The sequence below is a fragment of the Typopeltis vanoorti genome, chromosome 17 (assembly GCF_054136105.1).
Source record: "Typopeltis vanoorti isolate ZY-2024b chromosome 17, IOZ_Tvanoo_1.0, whole genome shotgun sequence".
NCBI lineage: Eukaryota > Metazoa > Arthropoda > Arachnida > Uropygi > Thelyphonidae > Typopeltis > Typopeltis vanoorti.
Genome location: NC_143565.1, coordinates 84297468 through 84321478, shown reverse-complemented (window position 1 = coordinate 84321478; position 24011 = coordinate 84297468). Strand labels below are relative to the sequence as shown.

At 36.1% G+C, this 24011-nt stretch overlaps 1 protein-coding gene across 2 annotated transcripts in view; it reads left to right on the top strand.

Moving 5' to 3' along the window:
• Positions 1–24011, top strand: part of Brf (Brf RNA polymerase III subunit) — a 375147-nt gene that overhangs the window by 334554 nt on the left and 16582 nt on the right. For both annotated transcript variants that reach the window (XM_090407063.1, XM_090407062.1), the window contains one exon: positions 17492–17639. In XM_090407063.1, coding sequence (XP_090263189.1) covers positions 17492–17639 — 148 coding nt within the window. The remainder of the gene's footprint in view (positions 1–17491; positions 17640–24011) is intronic.

Genomic DNA, 24011 nt, shown 5'->3' with positions numbered 1-24011 from the left:
CTTACCGATACTGCCACACCACAGACTGATAACATGAAATTAGTGAATATTACCTGAATAAGGGAATCCCCGGACCAGGAACATTTTTTTCTTTTGTGAATTTTCTCCCTTTACGGTAATTAATCCTAACGCAAAACAGACAGCAAAGGCAGGTTATTAAAAAGTGCATATGATTGGTGCGGTATTAACAAAAGATAGCGCAACCTAAAGATAAAAGCATAGCTGGCAATTGAGTTGAAATGTTAACTCTCTTCAACCGAATTCCATATGTGAAACTGCCATAACATTCATTATTTATATATATTACTTAGTTTTAACACTTTTACGAATTTTAACATGTTCGGTTGAATTTTATTGCTGCCTTGGGAAATCGAATTCACACGCATCTAATTAATAACAATAGTTTTTAGCTAGATACTGTGTTTGCCTATGCAACATATGGTTTTGTTTCAGTCTATACAGCATAGTTTCTGTATGAGGGGACATGTGATTCATTAATTAGTATGTTTTTATCCCAGTTGTCTCTAATTGCATTATTTGTTGAGAAATATATTACACAGACGCCTCATACCTTATTCACTGGCATAATAAAAGTACTTGTTTTTATTGCCTCTGCAGTATAAGTGGCTGTTAGGGAGGGCGTGTTGTTTACCACTGCAAGCGAGTTACTATCTCCCCACATGAACTTGTTTAAGCTTTTTTTTCATGTGTGAAGTATATGCGAAACTTTTATTGGTAACAGAAAACTAGCTCGGATGACAGTGATAATATAAAACGAGTTTTGATATGTATATAAGGCCAATATCAACAGTCTCTGATTACGAATGCCTGGTGATAGGGACAGGAAGATTTGGAGCTTCCCTGGAGAGCATTTGAAGTAAATACAATTAACCACTGCTTTGAAATGAAACATATGAATAAGCAATATTTACTAATATTCATTAAGCACCGAAATATCCAGGAAGCAAAGTTTGTGAACCAACACCAATGTGTGAATTTTTCCATTAAAATATAAAAAATAACAAAAAAGAAATAATAAATAATAAAAGTTAAATACGTTTTAAAATAAAAAAAATCTACTTAGTCTTAAAACATTTTAAATTTGTTTTCATTATTTCACGGCCACCTCAACAAAACCTACGGCCCCCCAAGAGGGCCGCGGCCCACAGTTAGGGAAGTGCTGGTCTAAGACACATTGTACTGTATCAATCCACCTATATCTTGGTCTTTCTCTGGGTCGTTTTCTTGCCCATTCTGTTCAAGTGACCATACCACCTGAGATTAGCTCTGCTAATGCATTCCTGGATGCCGACAATGTCAAGTTCTTTCCTAATATCCTCGTTTTTAATCTGATATTGCCATTGATGCCATCTGTTCACGCCTTTAATCTTTCTCAGAACTCTCATATCTGCAGTCTCTAGTCTTTGGTCAAGTGTTTTACTTCTGACCCAGCTCTCAGATCCATAAGTTAAAACTGGTTCTAATTTAGTGTTCCAACTAATTTCTCTCTTATTCCATATGAATTTATTCAGTTGACTTCCTACCATACCAGCTTTGTTGATTCTGTTGTCTATTTCCATATTTAATTTACCATCTGCACTAAACATCGTGCCTAAGTAGCTGAAATGTTTTACTTGTTCCACAGGTTCCCCGTTCACAACACAGTTGACATTTTCAACAATTCTACCTATTTTCATTGTCTTTGTCTTTTTACTGCTCACCTTCATACCATATCTATTACAACAGTTATTCAATTTAGTCAGGGAATCTTGCAAACTTGTAGCGGATTTATTCAGAAGTATAACATCGTCCGCATAAAGCAAAGAGCTACATTAACATCTCCAATTCTGATATCATGTTTAATACCACTTTCCTTCATAATGTGATCCATATATATAATGAATAACAGAGGGTATAATGTACATCCTTGTCTCACACCAGATTTAACATTAAACCATCTTCCTGTACATCCTTCAATTCTAACTGCTGACTTACAACTCAAATACAGACTAAGTATTGCTTGATATAATGTGCCCCATTGACACCATATAACTGTAGCCTATTGAATAGCTCCTCTCTTGGCACCTTGTCATATGCCTTTTCCTGATCGACAAAACTTAAATACAGATCTTTGTTATATTCCCATGCTTTCTCGACTATTTGTCGTAAAGTGAAGATCTGATCCTGACAGCCTCTATTTGGCCTGAATCCAGCTTGTTCTTCACCAAGCTTTTCTTCTACAATTCTTCTCAACCGTTTCTTAAGTATACTTGCATAGATCTTGCCAGGAACACTCATTACGGAAATACCTCTGTAATTCTCACATTTAGTTTTATTTCCCTTTTTATATGTGGGCACTATTAGAGCTCTACTCCAATCATCGGGTTTTCGTCCCTCTGTCCAGGCTTTCTGAACTATGCAGTGCAGCCTCTGTAAGACTTTTATACCACCATACTTCAGCATTTCTGGTCGAATATCATCTACTTCTGCTGCCTTTCCACATTTCAAGCCTTTGATGGCTTTTTCTACTTCAAGTATGGATATGTATTCCTGACTGTATGTCTGTTGAGTGTTTTTTACCACTGTGCTATCACTGCTTGTTTCATTTAGCAATTTTTCGAAGTAATTACTCCATACTTCAAGGATATCTTTTTCTACTGTTTTCTTGTCACCTTTATCATCTCTAACTCCTTTAACAGCATTCTTTCCTCCATTTCTAAGCTTCTTCAACAACCTCCAGAATATCTTACCACCTTCTTGATATTTATGTTCTTGCCAAAGTCCTCCCATGACTTTTGTTTAGCTAGTTTTACATAGTGTTTCGCTTTCTTACATTTGTCTTTGTATTCTCTAAGAGCAAAAGCTAACTTATTTGCCAGGTAGTTTTGATATGATTTCTTCTTTTCCTTCACTGCCTCTTTAACTTCCTGAGTCCGCCATGGAGTCCTGATTTTTTTATCCTTGCAGACAACCTCACCACATGCCTCTCTGGCTGAATCAATCAGGGTTTTCTTCAAGGCTTGCCACTGAATCGTCAAGGTTTGGTTCCTGTTCTCAAACTCTTTAATTTTTTTCTCGTAGACAGGCTTATACGTTGGTTATGCGTTTCTAAATCACTTAAGGAATTGAACAACGTAGATCCGAATATAAATTAAATTACACTTTAATAAATATTTCCGATATTTCGGCAACATCACGTTGCCATTTTCAAAAGGAACTTACAAAAAGGCATGTGAACACAGGCACTACAACACAGTAACTGAGAATGAAGAGATGAAGCTATTGTTCTCCTAGAAGTCCTGATGGTGCCCTCTAGCGGGCTAAGTAGGTGTTCTTGGCCGTTGGGCTCAAGGTCTGCTGATGTATGCCTCCCAAATTTGGGGCAGTTGCATGCAACCAAATTTGTTGAGGTTTGGAGAGTTTCTTAGGACTGAGGCTGATTCCATAAATAGTCTTTTGTATTTGTATTTGCTACGGTGTATTACTGTAGCTTTCTTCCACCGTATTCTGTGCCAGTGGCGCACTCAGGATTAAATCTTGGAGGAGGCCGAGTGCTCAGGATTTAACCTTGGGGGGGGGGGGGCGAGTTGAGTAGACGTTTTGGGAATACACACTACACATCGCATACGACTTATAACTGAGCATCTGCAGTGATCGCTAATTCATAAGTAGCACACAATATAAATTTAAAAAATGAATTTCAATTAGGAAAAGATTTTTGGAAATTTTTCTAGTGTGTTTTCCTTTTCTTTGGGGGGTGCCCGGGCCCCTTGGCCCCCCCCTGTGGGTGCGCCACTGTTCTGTGCAGTGTATCCAGAGCATGGTCTGCAAGACCAGAATGACTATACTTGTAACACTGGATGTAGTCCTTGTGTTCAGAAATTCTGATATTTGCTGTCCTGCCTGTTTGGCCAAAGTAAGACAGTTTACAACTGCAAGAGACCTGGTATACACCAGGTAGTTCTATGGGAAGTGGTTGGTCTTTGGTGGAGCAGATAAGGGATGCCAATTTTTCTTTAAAAATCTTTAATTTTTTCTTCAATAATCTTTGTGTATGTTAGTCTACAGTTCATATCTGAGAGCTGCTCAACTTTTATTCGCTTTAAAACTTTCTTACATGTTATTCTTTTCACTATGAAATTCAATTTTATCCTGCTCAAGACTAAATAGTGATCACTTCCAATTTCAAATCCTCTGTACACTCTGGTGTCCTGCACCAGGGAGAAAACATCACTATCAACAATAACATAGTCAATGAGACTTTTCTTATTTGTTGCCTCTTCTCTCCACGTGAATTTGTGCACATTTTTATGTTGGAACATGGTGTTAGTAATAACCAGTCCATGTCCTGAGCAGAAATCCAACAGGTATTTGCCATTATTATTAGCTTTGCTCTTTTCTCCAAATTTTCCCAAAATATTTTTGTATGTCTGACAATCATTTCCTACTCTGCTATTCAGATCCCCAACAAGGACCAACTTTTCCTTTTTCATTGTGTCAGTTGCTTTTTCTAAAGCATCAAAAAATTCCTCCACTTCTACCTTAGTAGAACCTTCTGTGGGACCATAGGCACAAATAAGTCTCATTGTCCAGTTCCCCATTCTCATATTTGCTCACATCACTCTACTTGAGACTGCCTGCTATTCAAGAAGATTTGCCTCGTATTTTGTGTTGAATATTATGGCTACTCCTTCTTTTCCTTGATTGTCATTGCCTGAATATAACATTTTGTATTTATTGCTTAGAAAGATCTCACCAGTTTTTATCTTTTTTGTTTCAGTCACCCCTATTATGTCGATCTTGTACCGATTTAATTCCTCAGCTAGCTCCATTTCTTTGCCATTCAGGCTTCTTATGTTGATAGTACCAATCTTTAACTCTGGTGATGTTGAGTTGAGGTTTGTTTTCAGATTTGTTCCAGTAGCTGACTTTTCACTGTTCGCCCTGGTTCCCTGGCGAAAACAACGGGGGCCTTGTTTAACCGGGCGACTCCCCAGCCAGCATGAAATTTTGTCATGTCGTACCATCATTTTTTATTTTGGTTTAACCAATAAGCATACAATTTGGTCGGCTAAATCCCAAATTGCCAGCCCATCCTCGTTCGTTCAGTATCCAGTTAGATACCCAACAGGGTGCACCACGAGAAGGTGAGGATTGGACATTAGGTCAGAAGCCCTGGTCGGTTTTCTGCATTCCTTTAAAGGCTATGTGGAGGTCTCCTCTCAGTTATACAGCTTTGACCCTTAAGCACACCTTTTCAGATGTTTTGAATAATATATATGCTTACATTTTAGGTATTTTTTGAAAATTAACATGTAGAGATATTTTACATGTAGAGAGTTTTATAGCTACTGATTAATTTCTCAGTGATATTTATTTAATATTTTTTATATTCTAGTAATTTTTTAATAATTAAGAAATATCTAGAATATTAAAATTATTTATTAAAGAAATCAGTAAAAGGACCCCAACCCCAATGTCTTCCAACCAGAACAAGAACAAATATATAAAGAAATCTCTTATTGAAAATTATTTATTTTCTAGACGTCTACCCAACATAACATAAAAATCTTTTGTTTTCAAAATTAGATAATTAACTAAAATGAAACAACCTAACTGATTTTCAAACTTAGCAAAAATATAACAGATGTACTTACTTTACGTGAATAATAATCCAAATTCACAAAAAATTTACTAAACAACAATAAATATATTTTATAAAACAAAAGGCAGCTGCCCAGTAACACTGTTACTGTAAATCACAAAATGAAATGATGCAAAAATACACCAAAAAAGTATCAAGAAAGGGCTAATTGCAGTATGTGTAAACAAAAGATCATCTAAAGGGTTTTATAGCTCATAAATAACCTATGTTTATTAATTTAATTTGAGCCACTTCAACCTGCCGATAGTCTATCCCGCATATATACGGGATTTTTAGCTATGGTCCCTCAGCTGATTAATATGTTTATAATTTATAAACTATTATCTTTAAAATTTTATTTGTCTATCAAAAATCTAAAAATAAGTACAATTAAAATCAAAGTCAAATTGTCCAAAGTCACTTAAACACAGAATACACAATACACTCAATATGTTTCACATTCAAAATTGAAATGACTCCGAAAAAATTTTATTTGAATTTAGATGTACATTTAACCAAAAAAAATATGATTTATTTTTAATAGAACACAATTTATAAAGATACTATACATTTTTACTTAATATAAATAATTTATCATCAATGAGACAAGTGAAATTGCTTATTTCTATATCTGCTATATTGTTCTCTTTTGTGCATTTTATAAATCCAGTCTTTAACCAATGATCCATACTTAAGAATTTGAAAGCTAAAAAAATTACTGTATTTACTCAACTATAACTTGCACTTTTTTCCCAAAATTAAAGCTAAAAAATCGTGTTACGAGATATATGTGAGGATTTTCGGAAACTAAAGTTTTCAGAAGAAAAAAAAACTGAAAATGGGTATGACTTACCAAGAAGCTTCTATTCTCCATCACTTCTTCTGTCCTCAAGAGCGGTTTCTTTGTGTGCAATCAAAGTTATCTACCCAAATAGAGTCATCTTATACAGATACGTTCAATACAGATACGTAATGAACAATCCTTGACAAATTATTAATGAGAAGCAAAAGATGTGCACGATTATAGGCCAGTATAATAGAGAAAAAGCCACTATTAAGAAGTGCATATGATTGGTGAGGTATTAACAAAAGATCACGCTACCCAAACAAAACAAGCTGAAAATTGAATTGAAATGCTAATGTTCTTAAACCGATTTCCATAATATCTTCACTATAATGCATTTCACTATAATATAGTGAAATGTATTCACTATATTAGTTTTAACACGTTCATGATGGGGGGGGTAGTGTCAAGCAAAACCATATGTTGCACCTGCTGTATATAGCAGTTTCTGTTGGAGGGAAGATGTGATTCATTAGTTAGTGTTTATATTCCCAGTTGTCTGTAATTGCACTATTTGTTGAGAAATATATTACACAGTCTGCAAATGATATCTGTGAACCTTATCCACTGACATGATAAAACTAATTGGTTTTCGTGTTTCTGCAGTATAATGGCTGTTGGGGATAGCATATTGTTTACTGCAGGGAGCGAATTATCGCTCAAATGCGAAATTCGGGGTGATAGAGACTCGCAATTTGAGTAGGAGAATTCATGCATAATATAATTTAATATATATATATATTTATATATAGACTATAAAAGTTTATGAAATTCACATCGTATGATACTTTATGGGTTGTTTCCTTAAGTATCTAATAAGTGGATTCTAAAATGTTTAGTTTTAGTATGTATGACTATAATTTTTTTACTAATAAAATATAATAAGCACATATTTAACTGTCAATGGGAACTGGCACCTTTTTTTTGTTTGCTAAACTAAATGCTGTATTTTTGTAAAATATCATGTCGCCGTAATACGACTGAATGAGCGCCCATATTAAGCAGTGGCATGAGGCAGGCTGCCTCTGTGCTAAACCCTGTTGACGGTACTGAGCAAAGCACAGCATGAGAATGAATTCACGGTCTGTCTTAAAGTAACAATTTCCACTAAAAATATAATAAGCAATCAAGAATATTTATAAAATTTTTGCTGAGTCGATGCCTACTCTGTGAAATAAAATCTGTGGTAATATTGATAACATTTCACTTCAAACGATATAATTCAAGAATAAGAAAATTTATATATTTTTTTTTATTATTTCCCGTGGTGAAATGGCGCCCCTATCTTCAAGCGCCCCTGTGCGGTGCACAATCTGCACAACTGCACGGCTTGGCCCTGATGCTGCAACATCAAAGCCTTGTTAAAAGAAAAGGAACACATACTTTTTGGCAGCAAGAATCCATTTTCTCTTAGATTTTTTTTTAACTTTATTCAAGCACCTGTGACTTATTTTTCAAAAGGTAAACCTGCTACTTAGTCCCCCCCAAAAAAAGTACTCATGGAAAGTACATTGAATGTCCTGAAAGAAATGAGAGAAGCTCCACAATATTTTGAGAGGAAATTTTTAGGTAATGTAAATAATCTAGATATATACAATGGTATTCAGTTAATGCACTGAGATAGCTATACTAATGTTTAACGGGGGGGGGGGGGGAAGTCCCGTGAATCAAGTTACTAAAGCTGCGAGAAATTTGACACATTTACCTTGGCTGAAAAATCTGAATTTGGGAAGAAAAAAACTAAGATTTTGGATAAACATCTCAACAAACATTTAGATAATAATTAAGAGAATTTTAATAAATTTTATGAAAGATTGGTATATGGTCAAAGTTGTGGGAAAGCATTTAAATAAACATATTTTTAAAAGAACAATGAGTAATAAGGATGGGTTTCCATTTTTCTCTCAAAACCACTTGAAATTGTAATCATTATCACAACAAACACTTCATGTGGTTGAGGTTTTACTCAAATGAATCTAATAAAAGGGGAAATTGAGGTCATCAATGAATCCTTCCAATTCTGAATGATTTATTAATGATACATATGTATGAATGGCCATTCCCTTCAGCTCCACATTGTGCACCTGTCGTGCTAGATACCTCTTTCTATATTTTTCTTCCCATATTCTTCACTCTACTTCTGAATCTTTTTAATATCCTTTCTTCTGGAATACCATCACTGAGATCCAGTGCCATGCCCACTGTGTTTGCCATCTGGAAATGGGACATCCTTATAGACCTTGCACTACTTTGGTCTCTGCTTTGGCAAGATGTCCTGGATGGCTCATCTAGGATCAACTGGCTAGTGGACTTGCCTGCAAAAGTCAACAGTGTCACAGTAAGTCTCCTACCCATGGTCCAGGACTGCACCCAAAGCATTTTGCAGTGTTGGTATAGGATCCATCGTAATCTTGGTATTCCACTTCTGAGCACATTTATTGTTTGCAGATAATGGGTGTCCATGTGCAGATCTGTTGTGGATGGAGGACCACTTGTGTAAAACAAAAAAATGTATTTGAGAATGAATCCTCAAATTTTAAGTTTAATAAAGACCAGGGAGTCTTTATAAAACTCCGACCAAATACAGATAATATCTGACACACATATACCAATGATTTTCATCATCCATGTAACAGCCAAGATGCCAATAGTGAAATATCACCCTTCTTTATTCATAAGGGTAATGTTCTGGTAATATTCTTGTTGAAACCTCATGTCAGCAACAGTCAGAAAAACTACATTAATTGGGTGGAATATCAGAATGGTATCTCCTTGATGTTCCAGATGATTAGATATATTCAGAACTTAAAGATCAAGGAGTGGCAGATATGAGGCACACCCTAATATGTAGAAATGGTTATCTGGTTCTGACCAGGAATATCATCCTTACTTTTGATACCTCCAAACCTCCAGAATCAGTAAAGATGAAATATCATAACTGTCCCATTAAATTCCACATCCCAAATCTGCTAAGATGCTTTAAATGTCAGAAATATGGGCATACTCAAACTTCCTGTCATGGCTCTACCATCCGTGCCCAATGTGGCAATTGAAAAGAATGATAATAAATCTTGCTCTTCAAAGAAAACTAAATATGTTAACCATGATGGAAACCACTCAGCCTACTTCCATGCATGCCAAAAGTGAAAGGATGAAAATAAGAAATACAAAAGATAAAAACTGAACAAAATATCTCATGTCCGGATGCAAAGAGGAAGCTACTCGCCACAACACCTACCACCATCATCATCAAATTCCTGATATATACCCTCAAGGATATGATAGTACTGCATGAAAAATTTACATCATTATTACTAACTTCCTATCTACAATTTTCCTCCAAATCAGTCTGTTACTTGCCAAGACTCCAATATTATCAGGTCTTATATTTCTGTCTTTTTTGGCACTTTTTACTGTATCAATCCACCTATATCTGAGTCTTCCTCTGGGTCTTTTTCCTGCCAACCTGGCAGAGAACACTTCATTCGCTAATCTTTCCTCTCCCATTCTGTTTAAGTGACCATACCACCTGAGATTAGCTCTGCTAATGCATTCCTGGATGCTTACGATGTCAAGTTCTTTCATAATATCCTCGTTTTTAATATGATATTGCCATTGATGCCATCTGTTCTTGCCCCTAATCTTGCTCAGGAGACTCTCATATCTGTGGTCTCTAGTCTTTGGTCAAGTGTTTTACTTCTAACCCAACTCTCAGATCCATAAGTTAAAATTGGTTTGAACACTGTCTTGTATACTGCTAATTTAGTGGGTTTTTTTGGCTTATTTCTCTCTTATTCCATATAAATTTATTCAGTTGACTTCCTACCATACCAACTTTGTTGATTCTGTTGTCTATTTCCATATTTAATTTACCATCTTCACTAAATATCGTGCCTAAGTAGCTGAAATGTTTTACTTGTTCTATAGGTTCTCTATTCACAATGCAGTTGATATTTTCAATGTTTCTGCCTATTTTCATTGTCTTTGTCTTTTTAATGCTGACCTTCATACCATATGTATTACAACATTTATTCAATTTAGTCAGGGAATCTTGCAGATTTATTTAGAACTATAACATCATCTGCATAAAGCAAAGAGCTGAGATTAACATCTCCGATTTTGATATCAGGTTTAATACCACTTTCCTTCATAATGTGATCCATATAGATAATGAATAACAGAGGGGATAACTTACATACTTGTCTAACACCAGATTTAACATTAAACCACCTTCTCGTACTTCCTTCAATTCTAACTACTGACTTACAACTGAAATAAAGACTAAGTATTGCTTGATATAATGTTCCATTAATTATTATTACAGGAAGCTCCAAGGAGTCCTTAGACTCATCGAGGGAGGCTCAATATCATGTCAAGAACAACTAATCAACATTCACACAGTAGCTATCATACTTCTCCTTGAACTCATTCACAGTCATGGCACTCACAACAGACTCTGGCAGCTTATTCCGCTCATTTACCATTCTCCAAGTAAAAAACCTAGCTCTAACACCCTTGCTAACCACACTCTTACCAAGCTTCCATGGATGGCCACTAGTCCTCCCACTACCAGTCCTATTCTCAAAAATATTTTCTGAATTAATCTTATAGAAACCCTTCAGTAATTTGAATGTCTCAATCATATCACCCCTTTTCAGCCTATCAACCAATTTCTGCAGCCCACAAATCTTCAACCTGTTCTCATAAGGTTCATTCCATAGTCCTGCTATTATCTTGGTCACTGGTCTCTGGATTCTCTCCACCTCCTCCCCATCGAGAAGAAACCCTGGCACCCATATCTGGGCACAGTAGTCTAGATGGGGTCTTATCAAGGCTCAATACAGAGGAACAATAACCTGTTCGTCTCTGCTCGTTAAAGTGTTTTTCAGCAACCAAGTGATTTGATGAGCTGATTTTGCCACTTTTGCGATGTGTCCCCTAAACTTCAACTCCTTATCCACCAACACTCCCAAATCCCTGGCCTCGTCAATCTCCTGGAATACAGTTCCACCAATGTGATATACTGCTGCTAATCTTTTCACCCCAAAATGTGAAACCTTACATTTTTCCACATTAAATTGACATCCATTCTCCTTAGCCCAGTCCTCCAAACTATCCAAAACATCCTGCAAAATTTTGACATCCTGAGCATTCACTATTGCCCTACCTAACTTTGCATCATCAGCAAACAAATGAACAGTTCCTCTCAGATCCTTTCCTATATCATTAATGAACAAATTAAACAGTAGCGGTCCAAAAACAGAATCCTGTGGCACACCGCTAGTCACGGGCTGTCTTTTGGACTCTACTCCTGAATAAACCACTCTCTGATATCTCTCCATCAATCACCCTCCTATCCATCTCACTCTAACCCTATATCCATTCTCATATGCTGCAGTTTACTGATTAGAATTCCATGTGGTATCCTATCAAAGGCTTTAGCAAGGTCCAGTAGAATCACTGTAAAACCTTTTACCCTTATCCAGTTCAGCCATCACTGTGTTATAGAACGTGAGCAAGTTACTGAGTCATGATCTACACTTCACAAAACCATGCTGTCCCCCATAGAGTATCCCATTTTCATCTATCCAATCTTGTATTTTCCTGTTGACTATTTTCTCCAAGACCTTACAACAATTCCTGATATGCTGATCAGCCGATAATTTTCAACAGCAGTCTTGGAACCTCCTTTATGCAGTGGAACTATTTTCCCCTCTTTCCACCCCTTGGGACTAAACCAGACCCAAGACTCAAATTAAACAAAATGGTCAAAGGCACTGATATACTCTTGCAAAGTGCTCACTCAGTAATTCTACTATATCAGCTGATTCGGTTACCTCCCTACCATCGGCATTCTTTAAAATCAATCTGCCATATACATTTTTTCTTTTACTTGCAACATATCGAAAAAACTGCTTGGGATTCTCTTTAACCTGCATGGCTAATGTTCTTTCATAATCCGCTTTTGCTTTTCTTACCACACTTGTTACTCTTCTGGCCTGAGCTTTATACCGTTCATGTGCCTGCAGGTCACCTTTCTCCTTAAATTTGCTCCACAGTTGTTTCTTTTTTTTCAGCTCAAGCTTAATGGTGTTATTCATCCATTTAATCCCTACTTGATTTATTATTCGGACTCTAGCTATACAGTCAGCCATTGCCTCCTGCAAAAACTTCTTAACCGCCTCCCATGCACTATCAACATCCAGCCCTTGCAGTTTTACATGCCATGGCACTGAACCAATCAAACTCCTAAGTTTGTCATACTTACCAGCCTGATAATTCCACATGTACCCTTTCTTAATTGTAAATTCCACACGTTTAGTCACCTCCCAAGTCAAGACCCTATGATCACTCTCACCAATTGGTGGCAATGTGGTCATATTCGTTACAGCCAAATCCTCAGATGCAATTACTAGGTCAAGCACTCTCTGACCTCTAGTATTTTCCTGTTTTCCATTACATGCTGTCGCAGATAGTTATCCCTTAATAACTGCATAAAACCCAATTCCTACCTCCCGTGTGTCCTCTCCTCCCTCCAATCAATGCTACCATAGTTGACTCCCATAATAATTACCCTCCTTCCACTCATTTCTTCTATTTGCTTATGCATATTATCTCCACCATCTTTTCCATCACCTGGTCTATAGCAACGCCCAATTGTATATTTTGTTCTACTAGCCTCAATCTCAAAAAACACCAAATGGCCTCAAATGTGCTCGTCTCTATCCTGTAATTCAACTTCTATTCGCCTTGGCTGCAGCTCATCAGCTATCATCAATAATACTCCTCCCCCGATTTTATTCTCCTTGTCATTCCTGAACACACCATACCCCTCACATTCAATCCCATTAGCTATATCATCTTCAGTCAGCCATGTTTCACTAATGCCAATAACCTGTGGTCTGGAAGTGCCAACCAAGGCCCAAAATTCTTCCTTCTTGTTCCTAATACTCTTAGCATTAGTATACATGAATTGCAGATCCCCGTTAGCCCCATCCCTACCTTGATGCCTTATACTAACTATCCCATTCTGATTTGTTGTCCTTATTTGCTTGGGCATATTATACTCATTCATACACTCAACTGCCTCCCTAAGGTCTGCATATCTACTTTCCTCCCTCCTTAATAAATCTAGTTTCCCTGATTCTGCACATCCACTTCATTCAACAACACTTTTTCAAGTCTCCTTACACTGAATCCATTCAAATACAAACCATCCATCTTATATAGATCCTTTCACCCATCGAACTCATTCCACACGTCCACAAATTCCACACTACTCATCCTGCATAATCCACCAGGTTGGTACGATTTTGTCAAATTCTCTACTATCACACCCCATACCAACGAATCTCCATACAGCACTCGCTCCTTCATTTTGTTTACATTCACAATCATACTCTTATTTTTCCTATCATACTTTTTTTTATTGGCTGGTACACTCGGTAGACATTTGTGCATATGCTCCAGCTGCCGCTTTGCTCAGTGTCTTCTTCTGGTTCCCATCTGCCATACGGCCATGGGAGGGTAGCTAAATGCTACCATTCTAGGGAGAGATGATTATGAGCAAGGTGGTTTCCCGTTGCCTTCCTTCTTTGCTCAGTGTATTAACACCATATAACTGTAGTGTTTTGAATAGCTTCTCTCTCGGCACCTTGTCATATGCCTTTTCCAGATCTACAAAACTTAAATACAGATCTTTGTTATATTATTTCTCAACTATCTGTTGTAAAGTGAAAATCTGATCCTGATAGCCTCTATTTGGATAGAATCCAGCTTGTTCTTTTCCAAGCTTCTCTTCCACAATCCTTCTCAACTGTTTCTCAAGCATACTCTCACATTCAGTTTTATTTCCCTTTTTATATATGGGTACTATGAGAGCTCTACTCCAATCATCTGAAATTCGTCCGTCTGTCCAGGCCGTCTGAACTATGTCATGCTGCCGCTGTAACACTTTTATACCTCCATACTTGAGCATTTATGATAGATTATCATCTACTCCTGCTGCCTTTCCACATTTCAGGCTTTTGATGGCTTTTTCTACTTCAAGTATGGATATATATTCCTGACTGCATGCCTTGTCAAAATTTCAAATGATGGCACAACACCTACCCTATCCTGAAATCCTCTTACACCAAGAAGGCGGCAGCTAAGAAAATATCATCATAATCAAATTCCTGACATGTACCCTCAAGGGGTGTACAGGATATGATAGTACCACATGAAAATTTACATCATTATTAACTTCCTATCTATAATTTTCCTCCAAATCAATCTGTTACCTATCAAGACTCCAACATTATCAGATCTTATATATCTATCATCTAAGGCACTTTGTACCGTATCAATCCACTTATATCCTGGCATGCCTTGTCAAAATTTCAAATGATGGCACAACACCTACCCTATCCTGAAATCCTCTTACACCAAGAAGGCGGCAGCTAAGAAAATATCATCATCATCAAATTCCTGACATGTACCCTCAAGGGGTGTACAGGATATGATAGTACCACAGGAAAATTTACATCATTACTAACTTCCTATCTATAATTTTCCTCCAAATCAATCTGTTACCTATCAAGACTCCAACATTATCAGATCTTATATATCTATCATCTAAGGCACTTTGTACCGTATCAATCCACTTATATCCTGGTCTTCCTCTGAGTCTTTTTCCTGCCAACCTGGCAGAGAACACTTATTTTGCTAATATTTCCTCTCCCATTCTGTTTAAGTGGCCATACCACCTGAGGTTAGCTCTGCTAACATATTCCTGGATGTGTTATAACAAAAATATAACACAAAAATAAAATATTAAAAGTCAAAAGTCACACATACACATGTCTATTCCACTATCAATAAATTCAGTATACCTTAACTTTATGATTATGAGTGCATTAGTCAATCAATCAAAGAGTGGGACCAGAACAGATTTGTTATGGTCCCACTCTTGAAACAATTCCTAAAATGATACCACTCAATGAGAACCCACTTATCATGACAATTATGGCAAGAACATTACTGAAAGAAAAATCGCTAGATATCCTACACAGAAAAAGCATTTCGACCTTTTGGGAGGGGGCTGCACTGCTCAAAGGCATGAGCAAAATTGGAAAGAACACAGAGTTCACATACTCAACGGGTGAACTGATGTTTCTTGCTTTGCCTTTATAATGCTGTTATTTGATAAGAGCTTGATATAGGTCCCAAGTCTATGACTCTGCAAGGGAAATTATAATAGACAAGAAATTATATTCTTGTTTTAATCCTATACCAAAGCATAAGCAAAGTTTGCACATAAAGTATCTTCACGACCAGGCTACTTGTATGCAGATGCTGTTGATTTTACACCAGTTGCCTTAGTTGTATCCGATAATGCAAATTGCACTTCCTTTCTACAAAGGAGAGTACCCCCACGATGGCTGGATCTTATCTATCATCAGGATATACAAATAGCTACTGGTGCATTCTGTACATCACCCATTCAGAATTTTTATGTTGAAGCAGATGAACCTTGCTCTGGCGCTTCAACAGAAACAGTTGTCTCTTAACTACGCCCTAAAAATGGTAACTTCCTGGATGGACTAGTATTTTTCCCTACATGAGGAATGTCAATACTACACACATCAAACTGCCATCTATCGATCTGTTTGATTTTGATATGTGAGTGAAAGAAATTATGCAAGCTATTGACATGAATGTTGCAACATTACCTGCACTAAACATAATAGTATTCCTCCACTGCAGGTTTGCACACTTTCATGCAGTCTCTCACTGTCCCTGCTATGAAAGTCAAATTCTCCATCATCAACTTATCTGTAGCTGTTTAATGTGCACGTGTACCTCTCCCATGTAGCAGTTCATATCATGTGCTTTATGATATTCGACAGTCGTATAAAATGACTCTTAATTTTTTCGTTTATGCTGGATGCCCAGCCATAGAAATAAGGCCACAGATACAGCTGCGAGATCACTTCATGCTTTTCTGAGTACTGTTTGTCAATCAGAAATGTATTAATTAAAGTTATAGTAATTAATATTCAGTATTTCAGCAAAATCAAATTACCATCATCAGGGAACACAATACAATAATATGTGCATGGCAGGCCTAAAAACTGGGTAAATGAGGCTGAAGCATAGCAACCAAAGTTGAGCCTAAAGTCCTAAATCATAGTACAATATGATATGTCTTCTATGCATATTATATTGTACTGTGTTCCCAGATAAGAGCAATCTGACTTTGCCAAAATATCAGAAGTATTAATTAAAGTTATTGTAATTAACATATTGTAATTTCCTTAAAAAGTAATGACAGTTAAATTTGCACTCTTTATACTTGTCCTATCACTTTATGAATTGCAAATGAAAGGATGACATTACATTATAAAATAATTTTGTGAAAATGGGCATCATGTCCAATAAACTTGAAAATGTTCAGAGGAACACCAAGGATATATCACTGGGAACCTAAAAGATCAGATCTGTTCATCACAGCATTTTTTCTATCCATAAAATCCAATAGGGGAGAAAAAACTCAAATCCTCCATGAAAGCTGAAATCTGCTTCATGGATGGAAACACAAGAAAGAAAGATATGAAATCTTGTTATAAACTCAACAGAAATTATAGTTTTCAGTTATCATTGTGGGTAATTGTTTTGACTTACAGCACAGCTGTTGGTGTTAGGTAAAATTACTGTGTTGTAGTTATTATTTTATTTATTTATTTTGTTTTTTTGTAGTTATACTCTTTGTCATCTTTATCTATATTTTGTACTTATTCCATCTTTTGTACTATTTGCTAATATACATCAGTGATGGTTATGAAACACTGACTTAAAATCCTGTATAATGAATAATTTTCTTATGTAAGTAAAATGTGTTCCTCAGTTGCATTATGAATTCAATTTATGATCCTATGAATATATCCAGTTTTTAATTTGACAAAAAATGCATAAATACTGATTTCGCTTTATAGAAAATAAATTAGCATCACATCTTTCAGGAACTACCTTCTAAAAAAAGTAAAAGTTGTCAAGAAGATGATGACGATGATGTTATTATTATTGAAGATGCTGCTACAGACAAACCTGTGAAATCTCCCATAGTACAGGATGAGCCTGGAAAAAGTGATGAAGCTGTTATACCATCAGGTAAGACTTTCATATGTGATTTGTGGTTAGTTTGCTGCATGAAATTGTTATGTAGAAAGTTTTACTGTTAGGTAAAAAAGTATATTATACTTGACAAGAAATGATATACTTGTTATAAACTTTTACCCAAGCATAAGCAAACAAAGTTTGCACATGAAAGGATTTCACAACTAGTATACATATATATAGAAGCAGTTGATGTCAAATCACTGCTTCTATATATGTTGCTTCAGTATTCCATAATGCAAAACTGTAATGGGAAAGACCACTACCCAGACTGGTTTTGAATTTTATTGAGTCCTCACGGAGCCAAACCCACAAAGATACTAAGGTAGATACCATTGCAGAAGTTATGTATATTCTATATACAAGTAGTAAAATGGCATATCACCATATGGTTTATTTATACTTATTATGTTTTAAAAGTGCTTTATAAATACTTTTGTTCTCCACCCAATAGAGTGTGGGTTCAAATGTTTGTGAATGTCTTCAGGTGCTGTGACAATTTTCATTGTCACAGCATGAGGTCACCACTCTTACTGGAGGCATGAAATAGCTTGAAAAAGCTCATTTGATCTCTATAAAGTAGGATTTCCACCTGTGATACTAATGGATAATAGGTTTCCAATCTTTGGTGAGTATAATTCACATTAAAAAAAATATAAATAAATAATTGAACACAATACAGATTGTTCAATCTGTAATATACTAGTAATGTGGATGAAGAAGATTAAGAAACATATTATCTTATATTCAAAAACATGCAGATTGTATAGGAAATACATACGCAAGGTTACTCTGGCAGCACAGTAATAAAGGAATGAATGATAAGAAAAAATTGTTCTGTGATTTTAAAAATAAACCATTAATGGATAGTGGCTAGTTGCTGCAAGTGTTGTAACAGATTTAGAAGACAGTAGAGGAAAAATGTCAGTTTTGATGAATGGCAACCATGGAAATATTTATAGGATATGTGTATGATAGAAACTGAATGTCTGTATGAAATAGAGTGGAGTTAATTGGTGAAGAGATGGGTCACTGATCTATCTAATTGTTTTCTCCTGCATTCGAGTTGGAAATTTTTAGGAGCTCTTAGAGGCTCTTACTATTTCAGACAGGAACCAGTTAGAGAGATTTATGATCTGCATTGTGTTAATAGTTGTTCAGAGTATAGTAATTCCCAAAGTGAAAGGGGGAAAAAAACCTATTTAAGTAACTTTTATGGTTTACACATCTAACAAATAATATATAGAATTTTATTCAAAATGTAATGTTATGTGGACATCATTCGGGAGATGGACTATTAACTGCATTCAAAACATGAATCACAGTGATGACTCATAAATCATGCATATACTATCTCATGTCTTGGTTGCAGGTGAAATAGATGATTAGATTATTAGAGTTCGAAGGAACAACTGTAAAGAGTTGATTATGGTATGATAATATCAACAGAAAAATCAAAAACTATGTCCTTTAAAGGACAAGATCAGCAAGAACTAAAATAGTAAATAGATAACAAGATCTTAGAACAGGTGAATTCATTTAACTACCTAGGATGCATGATCACATATGAAAAAGATATAAACGTAAAAATTGCAAAATATTTAAAAATAACAGGTGTAATTAACTCTATATTTAAACGAAACCTAGTTCAAAAACAAACCAGACTAAAAGTATACAATACATTAGCCCTACCAGTCTTAATGTATGGAAGCAAAATCTGGACAATAAAACAAAAAGACAAACAAAGATTAACAACAACAACAGAAATGAAGTTTATGAGATTTTAAAAAGTATACCCTATTTGATCACTAAAGAAATGAAAAAATTATGAAAGAATTAAACCAAGAACCAGTAATAGAAAAAAATTAAAAAATATAAACATAAATGGATGGAATACGTTCAAAGAATGAAAACAGAAAGATTACCAAAACAAGCCTTAAAGTACTAGCCATTATTATTATTATTATTATTATTCAGGCCTCTATGGAGTCAAAAGACTCTTCGAGGGGAGGTCCCCCCCTAAGAAACACAAAGTCTATCATACCACTCCTTGAACTCATTCACCGTTCTTGCTCTCGCCACTCCATCAGGCAATGCAGTCCATGGTTCAACCACCCTCCATGAAAAGAAACCACTCCTCACCCTCTTGTTCACAGTTTCCTTTCGTAACTTCCAGGGATGGCCTCTTGTCATCACTCCTTCCCGCTGTTCAACCAAGCGAAAGAACTCCCCAGTGTTAACCCTGTAACCATCTCTCAACAGTTTAAAAGTCTCAATCATATCACCTCTCCTTCTATCCACCAAACTCTGCAGTCCACATTCCCTCAGCCGATCCTCATAACTATCTTTGTTATCTGCCTTTGTACCCTTTCCACAGTTAATTTATCCCCTTCAAGAACAATGGTCCAAGTGTGGTCTGATCAGGGTCTTATACAACGGAATGATAACTGTTTTATCTCTGCAGGTCAGTGTCCTTCTCATTATTGCAGCAATCCTCTGTGTTACCTTCACCACCTTTGCAATATGTCCCCTAAATTTCAGGTTTCTATCAATCATCAACCCCAGATCTCTTGTCTTCCCTACTTCCTCCAGTATAACTCCTCCCATAGAGTATGCAGTGTCCCATCGATGTTTCCCAAACCTCAAGACCTTATATTTTGCTGCATTAAACCGGTACCCCCATTCATTTGCCCATCTATCTAGCTTATTCAAATCTTCTTGCAGGGCTGCCGCATCTATGGCCTTTAAAGGACAAGATACAGCAAGAACTAAAATAGTAATAGATAACAAGATCTTAAAACAGGTGAATTCATTTAACTACCTAGGATGTATTATCACATATGAAAATGAAAAAGATATAAATGTAAAAAATTGCAAAATATTTAAAAATAACAGGTGTAATTTCAGGTTTCTATCAATCATCAACCACAGATCTCTTGTCTCCCCTACTTCCTCCAGTATAACTCCTTACATTTTGCTGCATTAAACTGATACCCCCATTCATTTGCCCATCTACCTAGCTTATTCAAATCCTCTTGCAGGGCTGCCACATCTGCACTGTTACTAATAATCCTTCCTAGCTTCGCATCATCTGCAAACAACTGAATATCCCCTTGCAAGCCACTGACAATGTCATTGATATAAAGTTTAAACAATATAGGTCCTAGTACTGAGCCCTGTGGGACCCCACTTGTAACTCTCTACTTTCCGGTCCCCTTATATATATCAGTTAAGGAATATGGACAAATCAGCAGTATTATTATTACGTGACACCTCCAGGGAGTTCAAAGACTCTTCGAGGGAGGACACCTACTCTACATCTCTCTGTCTCCACCACCTACAACTAACCACAACTACACCAACGCCATCTACTACCTGCCACCACTAGTATTCCACAGACAATCACAAACAGCCATGGCAGGATTTGAACCCGTAGCCTTTTGGCCGGAGAGTGGACACACCAACCACTCGGCTCACCAGGCCAACATTAGGAAAAAGAAAACCAGGACGTCCTCTTAAACGATGTCTTCTAAGGCCGGAACAGGCCATGCTAGGCCTAAATCTTTGATACGCATGATGATGATGATGAATTATTAATTTTAAAAAAATTATGAACAATTAATAGTGATCACTTCTCAAAACTTAGAGATTGGCATGCAGTCTGATCAGTTGAGGTTCACACAATTTTGTAGTTCTTAATGCTCTTTGATTCTGATCAAGGCAGAATGGCCAGTCCGTCCAAAATAATCAAGATGACATGAACATGGTACTTGATAGACACCTGGTAAGGAAAGAGGTGGTAATGTATCCTTTGTAGATTGCAGTTTCTGAACTGGTTTGAAGGAATTGTATATATATATATATTGAATTTACAAAGATTCCGTGCTATTTGTTCCAAGGTTCCTTTAAATTATAGTATTGAAATACTTTTCACGTGAGGTTGTAGTCTGGTAGAAGGATGATAATTACCAATAATTTTTTGAATGGTAGTTTTGTTGTATTCATTACATATGAAAAGAATTTCAATACTTAATTAGAATTGAAGAACATCAAGACTATATTACATTTTTCAATCTGACAAGTCTGGCCTTGCTTCTCACACTCAACACAGAGTTCTTTGGAACCAGACGAAACTTCTGCATTCCAGCAAGTTCAAATTTGATCATCTTTTCCATGAAACCATCTGAACCTCAACTGTGATCAGACTTCATACTAATCTCTAAGTTTTGGGAAGTGATCACTATTAATTGTTCATAATATTTTTTTAATTAATAATTATTTTAAATTATTATTTTTTATCTATGCAACTTTTTACAGTGTTCCTTTGAATCTTAATAGTGTAATCATATACTTCAGCTGCAACCAAGACATGAGCTAGTATACGCATGATTTATGAGTCATTATTGTGATTCATGTTTTGTATGTAGTCTGTCTCCCTGATAATGTTTATATAACATGGGATGAAATATATTAGAGTTTTTGAATAAACTTTTGCATATATATATATATATATATATATATTTTTTTTTTTTTTACATGTGTAGGCTATGGAAGTTATTTAAATATGTCTAGTACAAATGTTCCATTAAAACTATTTATTAAAAAAAAAAACAACCTAATTTCTTGAATGTGAAGAGGTGGTGCTTGTAACATGTTTAGACCAGCAAAAATTTCAAGGTGCTATACAAGTCTTGTCTCAAGCAGACGTTTACAAATATTCATGTTTAGCAAGGAATTGAAACCTCGCTAAGCATGAATCTACTGATCTACTTGTGAGGAACAGGGCAGGATTGAGTTTTAAAATCATATGGTACTCTGGCATTGTTGCAAAGTTTGAGAATAAAAATCGCTTAATCTGTCATCAGTGTAATGTGTGGACAGAGAGAAAGCAGACAACTCATTTGCAGAAGACAAAGGCCATTATTCCAAATCCATTCAAATGCCTTTCATGTGTCTAGAGCAACCACTCAAATTTCTCTGGATATTTTCATAGCATTTATGAAAATGTTCTTAGGTCCTTCACTGTGTGTAATGGTGGAAAGTGTGCTCTCACTCTTCTGATTTTCCTGAAGAAAAATCTGAATGGATTTTTTGGGAAAAAAATCCCTTAAGATTTTTTTCTTTGGGGAGGTGGAGAGTTTCATGTTTACTCTCTAGAGCAGTGTTTCCCAAACTATGTTCCATGGAACACCAGTATTCTGTGGAAAGTGAATAAGTGTTCTGTGAAAAATTATTAAAATTAATATGAGCCTGGAATGGTTTTAAATGCTGCGACAAGTTCAAACGTGTTTGAAAATCAGGTGCTCCTCACTTTGCATGCAGATTGTGCTATTAAGGCCAGCACATGCTGGCTGACAGCTGTCCACGGTTGTCGACACCTCAGAGCACGAGTGAAGTACGGAGGTATCTATTTTAGGAAACGTGCTGTCACAAGCAAGGTCAATACGATGCCTGCTGCCTGGCATGCCTATAGTGTGTTCTGTCGCATTATTGCAATGCGATACAGCCTGTTGCAGTGATAGTGTGCGCTTAACTTTACATTGAATACAATACCAATGATACTCAACTCTAACAAAGGTGTTCCGTTAAAATTTCAGGATTTGTGAGGTGTTCCGTCGTAGGAAAAGTGAGAAACCCTGCTCTAGAGCAAGGTTTCAGATTATCTAATTCTCAATCACCTATCCTGCTAATATACAAGGTTTGCGATGTTTTTGCCAATAGTAGTCACATTTAAAAAAATGCTAGAACAGGATCTTCAATCTGGTATATTAAATCTTCTCCAGATAGATATTTTCCCTAATCAAGTACAGCTGGCTCTTGCTATACCAAAGACATCTATAACAAACTATTGAAAAGTTCCAACCAAATCCCCATAGGTACAATGCTTCAGTAATGTAAAAGAACTTCAGCTGCTATAAGAAACTGTTCCTGTGATCCCTGTGAGTTTGTTGTAGTGAGAGCCAGCTGTACACTAACTCTTCTTGATTATTTAATAACAATATGTTGTTATTCAACTTTTTTTGTATGTATATTTTTAGATATATCATTTTTTCTCTTCATCAGATGTCAAGTCTGTTGTTGCAACGATGTAAGGGTGGCTCCTGCTAGTTTGCTGCCATTCGTTGTGTTGGTTTTTTAGACATACATAAATGTATATATGCTCTTGAGGATGAACCTGATATAAAATGCTGAGAAATTAATCAAAATACTAATTAGAGTTTAAAACATTGAGTAATTAATTTAGTTCTCTAAAACAGCAGGTTATCCCATAGATTTTAACTATAAGTTTGTTCAGTCCTGTTCCAATCTCTTTTTGCTCTATTACCCAAAGAGAAAACCAATATTCTGAATTCATAGTTTACTTTT